General features: G+C 34.8%; 1 protein-coding gene and 1 pseudogene across 2 annotated transcripts in view; one reads left to right on the top strand and one right to left on the bottom strand.

Moving 5' to 3' along the window:
* The first annotated feature begins 3,368 nt into the window (after positions 1-3,368).
* On the top strand, positions 3,369-4,732 carry LOC306848831 (annotated as a pseudogene). The gene is made up of 2 exons: positions 3,369-3,429; positions 4,270-4,732. The product of its transcript is annotated as an uncharacterized misc_RNA (transcript).
* Positions 4,733-7,719: 2,987 nt separating this feature from the next.
* LOC306848643 (dedicator of cytokinesis protein 5-like) overlaps positions 7,720-13,993 on the bottom strand; it is a 66,159-nt gene continuing 59,885 nt past the window's right edge. The window contains exons 49-51 of the mRNA XM_079383304.1: positions 13,214-13,358; positions 10,454-10,575; positions 7,720-10,325 (exon numbers count right to left, since the gene is read on the bottom strand). Of these exons, the coding sequence (XP_079239430.1) occupies positions 10,224-10,325; positions 10,454-10,575; positions 13,214-13,358 (369 nt within the window). The 3' untranslated portion in view covers positions 7,720-10,223. The remainder of the gene's footprint in view (positions 10,326-10,453; positions 10,576-13,213; positions 13,359-13,993) is intronic.

Below are 13,993 nucleotides of genomic sequence, written 5' to 3'. Positions count from 1 at the left end.
ATCAGCAGTGTGATTTGGAGATGATGGGAAGGAAATGGTTTGCTCGGTTTGATTTGCATCTGCCTCTAATAGGCAGGTCAATCAATGCACTGCAGTAGTGTTGTGCAAGATCGCCCCCCGGCTGCAGTGTCACTAGCCCGCCTAATGCTCTGTTCAGATCCAATCAATTTATTTCTTTTCCACTTTTCTCACTGAGTTGTTTGACTAATAACCTGTGAGAAAATAGGTCTGGACTGAAATCAGAAGCGCGTGGGAGAACGACATGAAAGGATGTTTGAAATTAAATTAAGCGCATTCACACGGCCTGTTTTCAGGGACACATTCAGTGTTATTGTTTTTATGACAGACTGAACACAGATGAATTTACATTTACTTGCACAAAGCGAACACGATTTTCCTTGCCAAGGTTCATTAGACACGAAAAATCAATATTTTGATGCAAAGAAAACCAAGAAAGATTTGCCTTGCAAACCATCATTACACCAGCTTGATTTTCTGAAATAAACACGAGAGCAAACTCATGGGTATTCTGGGTTGTTGGCATGACTGTTATGCAGTTGCTAAGGAGTTTTGAGTCTAATGGCACATTGCTAAGTGGTTGCTAAGAAGTTGTTTTACAGAGTACACCTTCAAGCCTCATATTCAGGACTTTTCAATGTAGGCTACATCTAATGGATTTTTGCTTATCTTTTGCCCACAGTAAAAAAAAAAAAAAATGGTGCATGATTGCTTTAAAAATAACAGCAGGTGAGTTACTAAACTTGTCTATGCAATGATTCACTAAGACAATTTCTAGACTATGTATCTGATTTCAATCCAGTAGAATCGCTTAAGTGCATTCAGTAAAGCGTGACTGTATCCAATAAGAGCAAAAAGCCCAAACTAATGGCTTCCTGACAGAAATGATATTGTTATTATACACAATGAGAGCATTTCTGCTGGGATAGATCAGGTTTTATCTGCTCATCTGTTGTTTTATGGCTCATTCCTGTAGCATTTGAACACTATAACTTAAGAAATGAATATGCTTGTGTTGTTTTTTAAGAAATACTATGGCTTATACACAATGGCAGGACAATTAACAGGATGATACAGTGGCTATCAACTTGATATTTCGATTTATTATAATGTTTTCTATTTTTTATCAGCTTTAAAGTGAGATAAACCTACTAATGCCACATATTCTACATAATTCATAACAGAATACCTACTGATTTTGTGTGCAGTTTGTCCCTCTGAAATGATGTCACCTCCTGAAGGATGATATCAGTAAGACACCTTTTAGTGAAATGGATTTCTACAAAGAAAACCTATAAAAGAATTGAGCATATGTTTGTGCAGAGAAACAAAATGATCAAACTGAAATATCTCCTAATAAATAACCTGCTTTTCATGTTATAAACAAACATCCACACTAATGAAATGACTTACAATCCACCCGGTTCTCAGTTTAAAGTGAAATTTTGATCAAAGAAAACTAATTCACATAACTCCATCTTTTAAAAACAGTCAATTTAATATTTTCTCCAGTATATTAGGATGAGGACATGAAAACGTGCCATTAATCTTCTTGAAAAGGAACTATAGTTGTGTGTTTGTCCAATTAAATCACTTTTTATCGGTCTATATGAATGCATTGTGATTTATTATTTAATAGCCATAACAGCTTTCATGGTTTATGAGATGTTTGGATTCACAAACAGAATACTGTAGGTTCTCCTGATTAGCCGAGGCTTTAATCCGTCGGATCTGTGGGTAAAACGTCAGGGTCATGTAAGTATTCTCACTATCAGAGGAAACCGACTGCTGGGTTACTAAGGAAACGAGATGATGTTTGGCTCAAGGCAAGGACCGCTGGAGGTGTTTGAATGTTTTCAGCAAAATTAACAGAGAGCACAGAAGTTCGTCAAGAGCAACACGCTTGCTTTGGCCGTGTTATCTGCTGCATGTTAAACAGCCATATTCCAATTAAGGCGCATGATGCATGTGAATGTCAGGCGAGCTATATTTGTCTTGTGAATGAGGTGCAGTCTTTCTCAGGACTCCATCTCCTCATAATGTGTTCCGGTGGTAGATGTGCTAGTCAAATAAAACCTCTGGGCATCCAGGGTGCATTAACACAGGAAGGACGGGTGCAGGCAAAGCAGTTTGACCGCCACAAAATTTGGCTTCGATTTACATTAGGCACATCTGAATAATTACACGATATGATTTCATAATGAGAACAGCAGGTTTAAGCAGATTCCATTCAGCATATGGCATAGAAACAAGGATGAATACATATTAAAATCTCAGTTTATTTCCTTCCAATCCTGAATATGTGCCTACAGCCCTGTTAAAATACGTTTAAAAAGGTCAACCTCTAATAAATGTTCATCTGTATACTATCAGTCTGAAATATTTAACGCAATCATTTATTTTAGGTGTGAAAGAGGTCAAATTTTTATATTTTCCCTTTCTTAATTGTGTCCGTAATACCCATCCTGCAAAATAGCAAGACAGACAGACATACAGACAAATAGATAGATCATTCAAAAAGTATGTTTTCTATGTTTCAAAAAATTATGCAAAAAAATTTTTCTGCCAATTGAATTTTTGAAAATATATAAAAAATATAAATATATTTTAAAAGCACATATATTTTATGTATATATATATATATTTATATGTATAAAATATATTATCCATATATTTCAGTCTAAGAAAATACATCTGCAAAAAAAAAAAAATGTAAAAACTGTATTTGTTGACTAACACGTTATTTGAAAAAAACATACTCTAAAATATGAAATATATTTTCAATTGCAAAAATACATTTCATTGAGCTTCACTTTTTACAACAGATTTAAAAATATGCTTTGGCCAGTAAAAAAAAAACAAAAAAAAACATATTTTGTCATATGGGTTAACGCCCAATTGCTGAATTGCATAAATGCTCTAATCATGCTCTAATTACACTGAATGTAAAATTGTGTCTCCCAACATGAAAGCAAATTACTTTTCAGCATTCTACCGTGTGTTTGTGCATGTGCACCTGTATAGATGTGCATCTGAGTGTAAAAAAACTAAATGACAAGCCCACCGGCCCCCTGATTACCATTTGAGATGAACCACAATGTCTGGATGGTGGTTAAAATGAGTAGTCATGCTTCTGTGCCATAAAACATGCTGCTTTAAATATGGTAATGGTCAGCGTATGAAATCATCCTTCAAATCTGGCTTCATAGCTGGGGTATAAAATTGTCAAGAGCTTTCAGCACCAACCATAGCAATTCAGCTTCAATTTTCTCCCTATCATTTACTGTTTCTTAAAAAATGCATTTTGCCATGACGACAGAACATCATTTTCTGGTATTTTTATCTCCTAAATGCACGAGGAGCTTGAGCACAGTAAAGATGAGAGAAAATATTTAAGGCCTCCAAAACAAGGTACTTAAATGTAATTTTTTGAAGGAATTATAACTCTTTTTAGTGTATGTTTGTTTACAGGGAAAACATATGCGCTCATATTCATGATGTGTCATGTTTCTCCGAATATTTCTTTGAAGAAATGTGTCAGTAGTTTTCAAACAGCTGGAAAAGAAGTGAAATGTCTAACAAATTTGATCTTTTTTGATGAGAAATGTTTGAGTTGAGTTTTTCAAATGTAATTTGAATTAAATGTAATTAATGTAAATTTTATTTGAATAGCTTTTGTTAACAATACCACTGGTTTACAGAGAACATGGATGTGTTCATATTAATTTATGTGTGTGTGTATAACATATATATTTACCTTTTATTGTTATATTATCAGGGATTTTTGGTCATTTTTGTTTTGTTTTCTTTTTTTTTAATAAAAGCTATTTTAGTATTTCACCATAAACTTATTTACAGTTAGTTGCATTTCAGAGTTTCATCTAAAGTTTATTATTATTATTATTGCTTTATTTTACTAGCTTCAGTTAACAATAACACAGGTTTACAGATTACATTCATATGAATTTATTCATTTATATATATTTTTATATTTATCATTTCAGTTTTTGTTTTCTTTCAAAAAAAAATATTTTATTAAAAATGTATTTTATTGCAAAGTTTCCAAGGTAACATTTCTAGTTCTCGTCTAATATTTTTATTTTACTTCATTTCAATTACTGAAAATAATTTTGAATATTTTTGGTAAACAGTCGATTTCTTTCTGGATCATTGGGTTCTTTTTATCAGGAGAAATATCTAAACATAGCAGATTCAGTGCTGTATTAAAGAGATCTCTTTTTCTTTTTTGAGACCACCGCACTCGTCCACTCGTCTTCTACTACGTAATCATCTCCGACATCGTTCCGGGAATCGTGATGGTCAAATGCAGCATCTCCATCTCGTACCACCTGGCCAAACATCTGATGGACATGAAGGCCAGCACCAACGGCGCCCACGGGCCCAAGCTCGGCATGAGATGCGGGTCAAATAGATGACTCTCAGTATGGTGGTGGTGTACGTGATCTTCCTGATCGTGGACATCTTCACACAGATGACGGTGGTGCTGATGAAGAAGAACACACTGGCCCTGACCATTCTCTTCGCCAGCATCTACACCACGGTCAGTGCCTTCGTGCTGGTCTACGGGAAGAAAAGCTACTGGAAGGAACTGATCGCATCCTATAACCTGTTTTTAGACGAGTACCCTCGTTTGAGCAGCATGAAGGTGGAGGAGGTCAAAACAGAACCGCATGAGCACAGCCATGGGCACTGAGCTTGATAGAAATCATATAGTTGTGGAGCTTCTTGCTAGTTTTCCTGAGATAGACCCGGTGAGAAGTCTTCAAAATCTGCACGGCATCGGACATTCGAATCTTAAAATGGATCTTAAAAATTAAAATACATTGATTAAAAATGTGCATTTATTCAATTCAAAATAGTTTTACTTCATAGAATTGATATAAAGCAGCTATTTTTCCAGACAGAATGCAGTTTTACATTTCTTTTTATCGGAGATGATTTTATAACTCATATTCTTTCAGCTGAGCATTAGATGTTATTGCACATTGTGTTATGAAAGTTTGCACAATCATTCTGCTCTACTAGTCCTTAAAGGTTCATGTTAACGCAACTTGTCAATGGTTGACATGAATAAAGTATAAAAAAAACATTCGTTCCTTGCCTTTTGTGTAAAGTAACTCTGTGTGCTGAAAGATGCTGCAACATCTTTTGTGCAAGCGTATGCGTGCCGTTCATCAAAAAACATGACTTTTTTTTATTTATTAAAAAGAGATACAAAACCTTTCAGCACATGTTTGCATAAAGCACCGCAGTGCTTCTTACAGGAGTTTGACAGACTCATTCATGAGGCGCGTTATGTATAGAAACATTAATGAAAGACTTTTCATCAGCGTTTCCTTTCCAGGCTAGTATCTGAGGGTGTCGTAAAAGAGTTACAAATTTGTACTGAGCATTACATGTTTTCTGCTCAGGACAGTTTCGCTTTCCTCATTCATAAAGAAATTATTTTTCAAGCGGGTTCATAATTATTACATTCGTTACAACCAAAGCAAGCAGTTTAATGAGTACTGGATGCAAAAACTTCACTGCATCATTTCGGAGCTTTGATTCTTTAAATGTTCAGAAAACAATTGAAACGTTTGAATGTCACCGCATTAAATAACAGCAAGAGACAACTAAACATGTGAAATGTTTTGCTTTAAAAGTGTTATTATTCTTTAAAATAAAGGTCACTTTGATTGTTTTTCCATCCAATGCATTGGCATTCAGATATTTTAAGTGTGGCTCAAGTGTTTAAATACTTTCAAACAGAAGCTAATCTTTATACATTCTATTGATCACCATTTTCATTTATTTGATCAAAAATATAAAGTAGTAATATCGATAAACATTATTATAATTTAAAATAAGTGTTTACAATTTGAATATATTTTCAAATGTAATTTATTCCTGTGATCAAAGCTGAATTTTCAGCAGTGTCACATGATCCTTCAGAAATCATATATGTGACCCTGGAGCACAAAAGCAGTCTTAAGTCTCTGGGGTATATTTGTAGCAATACCCAAAAATACATTGTATGGGTCAAAATTATCAATTTTTCTTTTATGGCAAAAATCATTAGGACATTAAGTAAAGATCATGTTCCATGAAGATATTTTGTAAATTTCTTACTGTAAATATATCAAAACTTAATTTTTGATTAGTAATATGCATTGCTAAGAACTTCATTTGGACAACTTTAAAGGTGATTTTCTCAATATTTTGATGTTTTTGCCCCCTCAGATTCCAGATTTTCAAATAGTTGTATCTCGGCCAAATATTGTCCGATCCTAACAAACCATACATCAATGGAAAGCTTATTTATTCAGATAATTAAAATTTGACACTTAAGACCAGGTCCAGGGTCACAAATACATGTATGCTGATTAGTAATCTAGCCTGATTTGCTTTTGATCAATATTTATCAATGCATAATAAATATTAATTTCTATTATATATGAAAAAAAAACCTGACCTCCAAATGTTGAACGGTATGGAGTAAATATAAATATAAAAAATAGCAATGTGGAGCCAGCAGACAAAACAGTTCCTGATGCAGAGAGAAATGATACAGAGAGGAAAGATCAAAAGAAACTCAAGTACCTCAGAAAACAGAGCCTGGAAATCAAACCATATATGCCCAATAAAAAACCTCTGACAGAAGAAGAAGAAGAAAAATAATGACATTGTTGAAGATGTAAAGTGTAAAGGCAGCTTGACAGATACATAACATGTATTTTGGATGGAATTTTCTATCTTTGAGCATCCCGTTTTTACACGTTGTCTCATTTATTATAATTCAAATACATTTTGTTTTACTGACCACAATTTTGTTGTTGATAATAGTTGAGAGTGGCACTTTTAATTAATTTTGAAAAAAGCTTGAGCCTTCTGAAAACCTGCTAAACATTTCACAAAAGCATACAGTAGCCTATGGAAAGAAAGCCATTTTTCATTCACTGATTTGATTTCTTTAACAGAAAAGCAATTGATTAAAGCATTTATCAAGCTAAAGATATAAATACATGATGGTCGGGTTAATGTCTATTTTTTTTCTCAGTCTTGGTTGAACTGAGGATCTCCAGTTCTGAAGGTAAGTTTAAAGCGGTGTTGCCATGGAGATATCCATCAGTGGCATGTAAGATTAAAGGCTATTTAGCAGTCAATCATTTTACAGGCATTTTACAGAGACTATGACATTCAATCACTTTCCAGCAGGAGATCTGTGGAGAAGAGGATAGCGCATACGGTATGCATTATGCTCTATTCCAGTCAGGCGTCAAAAAAAAAAACTAACAACAGCAAATCATATTGTCAGCATCCAAAATTCCAATGTAAAGAAAACTGAAATGTGGATTTAAATGCCACATAAACAATTTCCAGGAACGAATGCCGGGCTAGAGGATACTTGACTTTGTGTGCCATGTCAAAAAAATAAAAAAAGAGCTACACCTTCACAGGCAAGATTATTCAGTCTGTAATCTCAAACCTGAGGGACGGCAAAGAGCTTTGATCTGCTTCTGCGTCGACTCTCTCCCACCTCCTCCACTTCTGCCCACTGAGAGAGAACAGATGTCAAGAGTATAATGTCATCCTGGGGTATCGTAAACCCAGGAGATGACCAGTTATTACCAAGGGTCCAGATGACTCAAGAAGAACATCATTTAAATGAGATCACTGTGACAAGTTACTCAACACTGTCAGGTTTGAAAAGAAATTATTTATTTACACGGTGTAATTTGACTTAACTCAAACTGCTTAAGTGGAAAAACTAGTAAACAGTTTGATTCAAAAGTTCTTTGGGCACTTTTATTCAAACTGGAGTGTACAAATTCTCAAACAACAGTTAGGATTGGTTGTTTTCCATTGGTATTCATGGGTTTCTGCTGGCAGGTGGCAAAAGCGGTCCACTTTGACTAAAAAAAATACAATTACTTTAAAAACACATGCATTTACTATACTTAAAAAAAGTGTTCGGGTGTTGAAATGATCCACATAGGCCAGAATACCCTTGGTTTTTGTTCAGAATTAAAACAAATTAAAATAAAAAAACACTTTCATTCATTCAAATCTTATTTAAATTACAGTTTCAAGTTTAAATAATGCTTTATGTAAAGAAAAATTCTATATTTACATTTACAGTCCCTTTAAAAAACATTGTTCTGGTTCCCCCTGGAATTTTCTGAAATTTCTATCACATTTGTTCTGATAATTGTGCGATTTAATACAGAATGTACAAAATATTTCATGCAGAAATTGATTTTTCCATGTGCACATCAATTAAATATGACCATATTTGCAAAACACACTTTCTTAAAGTACAAAACTATGCAATCTTTATGAAAATTACCTTATTATAAGAACTCAGAAACATTAATGCTGACAGACCCAGTGTAGTTTTTAACCAGTGAACTTTTAAGAATGATCCTGCTATTCTGATATATGAATAAATTAAAACATCCAAAATTGCAGTTGCATTCTATCATGATGAATGAAGACAAATTTTGAATAAAAAAAAAATAAAAAATCTAAACATCTTGATCTTATAAAGAAATAAAAAAAAACTTAATGAGCAAAAAATACAGTGCATGTACTACTTAAGTGTGATATTTTGACTTGAGGTAAATGAACAAGCAAGCCCTAAAACCTTCCTAGAATGTTTCACTAAGCTATATATGTTGTTCAAAAGTAAAATGTACCAATCCATAAAGTACCACACTGTACCTAGGTGAGATTTAAAGGAATAATAGATAAACGTGCTAGCCATTTACTCACCCTCAGGTCATCCAAGAGTTTGTTTCTTCATCAGATTTGGAGAAATGTAGCATTCCATCACTTGCTCACCAATGGAACCACTGCAGTGAATGGGTGCCGTCAGAATGAGAGCTGATAAAAACATCACAATAATCCAAGTAACCCACACCACTCCAGTCCATCAGTTAATGTCTTGTGAAGTAAATATCTGTGTGTTTATAAGAAACAAATCCATCATTAACACGTTTTAACTTCAAACTTCCATCTAAAAGTCCATATTACATAATATCACTTTCTCCAGTGAAAAAGTCATCTAGCCTGAATCAGGAGAGAAATATGCACACATCAAGCACCATTTACAAGTTAATACAGTCCGTAATAGTTCTAAACAAATATGTGGACGCATTTTGATGTGAAAAGACAACAGGGCACAGACTTTTTCCACTGGAGGAAATTTAAAGATGTATTTGTTTTATGTATAATTAGTTAAAAGATGGACTGGAGTGGTGTGGATTATTGTGATGTTTTTATCAGCTGTTTAGACTCTCATTCTGACGGCACCCATTCACTGCAGAGGATCCATTGGTGAGCAAGTGATGCAATGCTACATTTCTCTAAATTTGTTCTGAAGAAGAAAAACTCATCTACTTCTTGGATGGCCTGAATGAGAATATATTTTCAGCAAATTTTTATTTTGGAGTCAACTATTCCTTTAAGTGTTGACACAATATGTAGCTGCTTTTTTGCAATCATGACAAAAATAATACTAGACATTTTAAATAATTTCATAAAGCTCCCATTTTTTACAGCATCTTCTGCATTTCTCTACAATTAAATTTAGTTCACAAGCTTTTTAAATGTTTGGGATTTTTTATACAAATGTAGCTCTCTAGCGTGGAAAAACCACAACCACATCAAGAATCTTTTCTTGCTTAAGGGGGAAAGTAACACAAACTGTGCTGCGGGTGAAAGAGGTTCAACTACAAACGTTTTAATTGCATGAATGCGCAACCTGACAATTATGAGCAATGTGCAAAGTGAATATGTGCACAGAACTTCATTAACTTTAAATATCTCTATTTATAAGGCACAGACACAGGTCGAGATAAACTACTGTAATCCAGTGGATGTGAGGCTGATTTTAAAATTCAACAAACCAAATAACCAACCTTTGGTCACGTTCCTGCCCAGCAGTTCTGAATAAATACACACTAGAGGTCCATTTCCAAATAAAAAAAATAATGCTTTATCAGGATGAAACTGCTGTTTGCTACCAAAAATGAATTACAAACCGGTTTAATCAGAAATCCCAGACAATCACGACAAATAATCTCTAGCTCTGAATTTTTAAAAAGAGGAACAAGTACCATTCAGAAGTGTTTTTCACACTTCTTATCTGAGCCATGGTACCACAGGCGTCTGCATCTGGATTCAGGGGAACCGGAGAGTCTTTATTGTGGATTGCTCTCATAGGTGGGAAACATGGACTTGCGTGTTTTGGGTGGCGGCGGTGGAGGCTTGTTTTCAACTTTCGTCGGTAAAGGAGGCGTAAACTACGGGTGAAATAAAAGAGGAAAAGCATTTTAGATCAAAATACAGATGAAAGCACAATGGAAAGTGTAAATTCACTGCTAATATTTGAACTGTTTTCCTAGTGTAGACTGTGCTTGCCGTGTCTTACTTCAGAGGTGGAGTTATAGATGCTCTCGCTCTCGTGAGGGTGTTTTTTGGGTGGCATTGGTGGAGGCGTGCTCGTGATGTCCAGTGTGCGGAAGTCACTCTCGCTCGGCAGACACGTGTAACCTATTGGACCGTGATTATAAAGATCAATACGAGGTCCGTTATACAGTATACAGGATATGTTTATACAGATGTGCTGCATGCATAATCAGTGTCGATTATGTTTTGTGTATTTATTTATATTACTGTGTATATATATCCTTAAATATTTGTAGGAATTTCCATTTGTTTAAAACTGAACTGAATCAGCTCTGAACTGACTTGAGCTAAATAATGACACTACGGTCTTTTAGAGCTGCTTTACAACAGAATTAGTCTCATGTTTGATGAAGTTTCATTAACAGCATCATTAATTCTGTCGTACTGTAAAGCTGCTTTGAAACAATCTGTTTTGCACAAAGTGCTATAAAGGTGATGACAAAAACTTTTCATTTTTAATAATTGATAAAAATATAGAATTTAATGTTAAAGCTGCAGTCCGTAAGTTTTGCCTCTTTGTCGCCATCTCTGTTTGTAAGCCTGCAATTGCAGTTACTTGAGGAATTATCTTCATTACGTGGGTTGTGCACCGGCACGGCTCCTCAGCGTGGATGAATCTAATGTTTTGAGGAGCAGAGGTGGGTAGTAACGAGTTACATTTACTTCGTTACATTTACTTGAGTACATTTTTTGGGTAACTAATACTTTTAGAGTATATTTTAAAATGGGTACTTTTACTCTTACTCAAGTATATTTTTAGAGAAAAAACGGTACTTTTACTTCGTTACTGTGGGCGACTCTCCTCTCGTTACTGTATCTTAATGCAATACAAGTTAAAAATGCTTAAGTTTATTCCAAACGCGCCGTCTACTTTTCTCTGGGCAATGAACGATGCCCATTCGCGAATGATTCATTCTTTTGAGTCGATTCTGTTTAAAGGATTTATCAAACCAGTTGGCAAACCAGTGAATCAGTTCGCGAATCAGTTTGAATGATTCGTTCAGTTCCCTGCCGCACGCGCTGAGTCTCTGAAGCGGTTCTCAGATAACAGAGAGTTTAAGAACATCAAGAGCGCCGAAGACGTGGCTTTGGATCTACAGTCGAAAAGTCGAATTAGTTGAAAGCAAATCTGCAAAGGCTTGTTTGCTAGAGCTATATGAAGATCTTTTATTAGATGAACACCGCGTGTGCTGTTTACTGTTCCGCAGGTATAGGCCACAATACCACTAAGACATTACCAGTTTGTTGTACATGTACCTTACATTAAATACAATGTATCATTTATACATTAAATAAGCTGTCACAGAGTATGAAATGAAAATCCGCGGAAGCCGCGTTAGCTCTGTGCAGCGGCGCGCTGCCTGTTCTAGACACAATTAATATTCATATTTTTACAATATTTACGCTTGCAAAAATATAGGCTACATTTGTTTACATTTTGCAGAACAGAAGATCCGTCAATATGCATTTGTTTCGTTATGTTCAGAGCAGTCATGTGAGGCGTTTTCAGAGGTTATAGGATAATACATAATTAATTTAATTTAAAATATAATTTAATTCAGTGATGCAAATCAGAATTTGCATCAGCTGTTACTCCAGTTTTCGGAGTCATATGATCCTTCAGAAATCATTATAATATATCGATTTATTACCAGTGTTGGAAACAGTTTTGCTGCTTAATATTTTTTGGAACCTGTGATATTTTGTTCAGTATTCTTTGATGAATAGAAAGCTAAAAAGAGCAGCACTGATAATAAATCAACATGATTTCTGAAGGATTATGTGACTCTGAAGACTGGGGTAAAGGCTGATGAAAATTCTGATTTGCATCACTGAAATAAATTACATTAAAAAAAAAAGAAAAAAAAAAAATATATATATATATATATTTTTTTTTTTGAACGGCTGTGTGTGTGTGTGTATACACATACACATTACATAAATTTATCTATATATTTAAATAAAAATAGACTATATTCAGTACCTATATGATCCAAAGTAACTAGTAACTAACTACTTGAGTAGTTTTTTTTTATCCGATACTTTTTTACTCTTACTCAAGTAACTATTCAGACGATTACTTTTACTTTTACTTGAGTAAATATTTCTAGAAGTACTTTTACTTTTACTTGAGTACAGTTTTTGGGTACTCTACCCACCTCTGTTGAGGAGTATGTGTGGCTGTTAGTCACCGCACCGGTGTGGATACTGTACTTAGGAATCACAGATTCTACGTCTTATAATATAATACTCAATATACTGCAAAATTTAGAAAAAAATTGAAATGCGTTTTTCTGGATTTTTTTGTTGCTATTCTGTCTCTCACTGTTCAAATAAACCTACCATTAAAATTATAGACTGATCATTTCTTTGTCAGTGGGTACAAATCAGCAGGGGATCAAATAATTTTTTCCCCACTGCATATTAAAATAAAAAAAACATTTAATATTTCCCAATTTGACTATTTTTACTGTATTTTTGATCAAATAAATGCAGCCTTGGTGAGCAGAAGAGACTTCTTTCAAAAACCGACCCCAAACTATTTAAATGGCAGCGTGTACAGAAAACTATTTATTTTAAAGAATAAGTACTGCAGTGGTACCATGGTACAGTGATGGCAGCATTACCATATTCATGCACCATGGCAAAGAAAAAGCATAACTCATGTCAAGAAAAAAAACATTCATCTGGGTTCGTGTCGGATGTGTGGTTGTGCACTCACTGGAGCTGCGTGGTGTGTGTGGTGAGGCAGGCAGAGGGCTGAGAGGGTGGTGTAAACTGGATGATTCTCCATGAAACAGCGACAGCGTGAGCCTCCGGTCTCCTATCGTCAGACTTTTAGGCCTCGGCTGCTTCTCTGGAGGAATCTGCCACCACACAGACGGCATATAAAATTAAATGAATCATATCTCCAAATATTAAATTAGTCCACTTTAAATTTGTTCTTTCCAACGATTTATTCCACTCACACCAATCAATAGGGGTGGCACGGTTCGCAGAAAAAACACATGGTTCGGCACGCGCTAGGACCGCGATTCAACTTAAATCTGTAATATGGTTTGTTATAAATAACACGTAAAACAAACAGGGTTCGGCTAATGTATGTTTCTGTTAATGGATGCGCATTCTGGCCTCCCAATACATTACAATAACAGCAATAAGAAAAACAAAAACAAAAAAAAATTGGGACAAACCATTCACTCTTGTTCAATGCGAGTGCCGTATGCTTCTCATACGCGGTGCTGATAGCGCGCGCACAGGTGAGACATGAACAGCACACGTTGATATCGGTGTTTAAATTAAAGTCATGTAAGCTTTGCCAGTTTAAACATTTAAGAGCCAGAGGATGCAATGCTGTTTTACATTTGATTACTTTATTCAATTTCTGTACCTAAAAACTAATGCTTATAGACCTACCTAAAAGAAAACTGAAAATCACTGATTATTTTATTTGTATCTTTATTTGTGCTGTTGCTCATAGTTAGATAGATTATTCTTATTT

Source organism: Barbus barbus, assembly GCF_936440315.1.
Source record: "Barbus barbus genome assembly, chromosome: 28".
Taxonomy (NCBI): domain Eukaryota; kingdom Metazoa; phylum Chordata; class Actinopteri; order Cypriniformes; family Cyprinidae; genus Barbus; species Barbus barbus.
The sequence above is the reverse complement of the archived record's forward strand: the minus strand, read 5'-3'. Positions and strand labels throughout refer to the sequence as shown.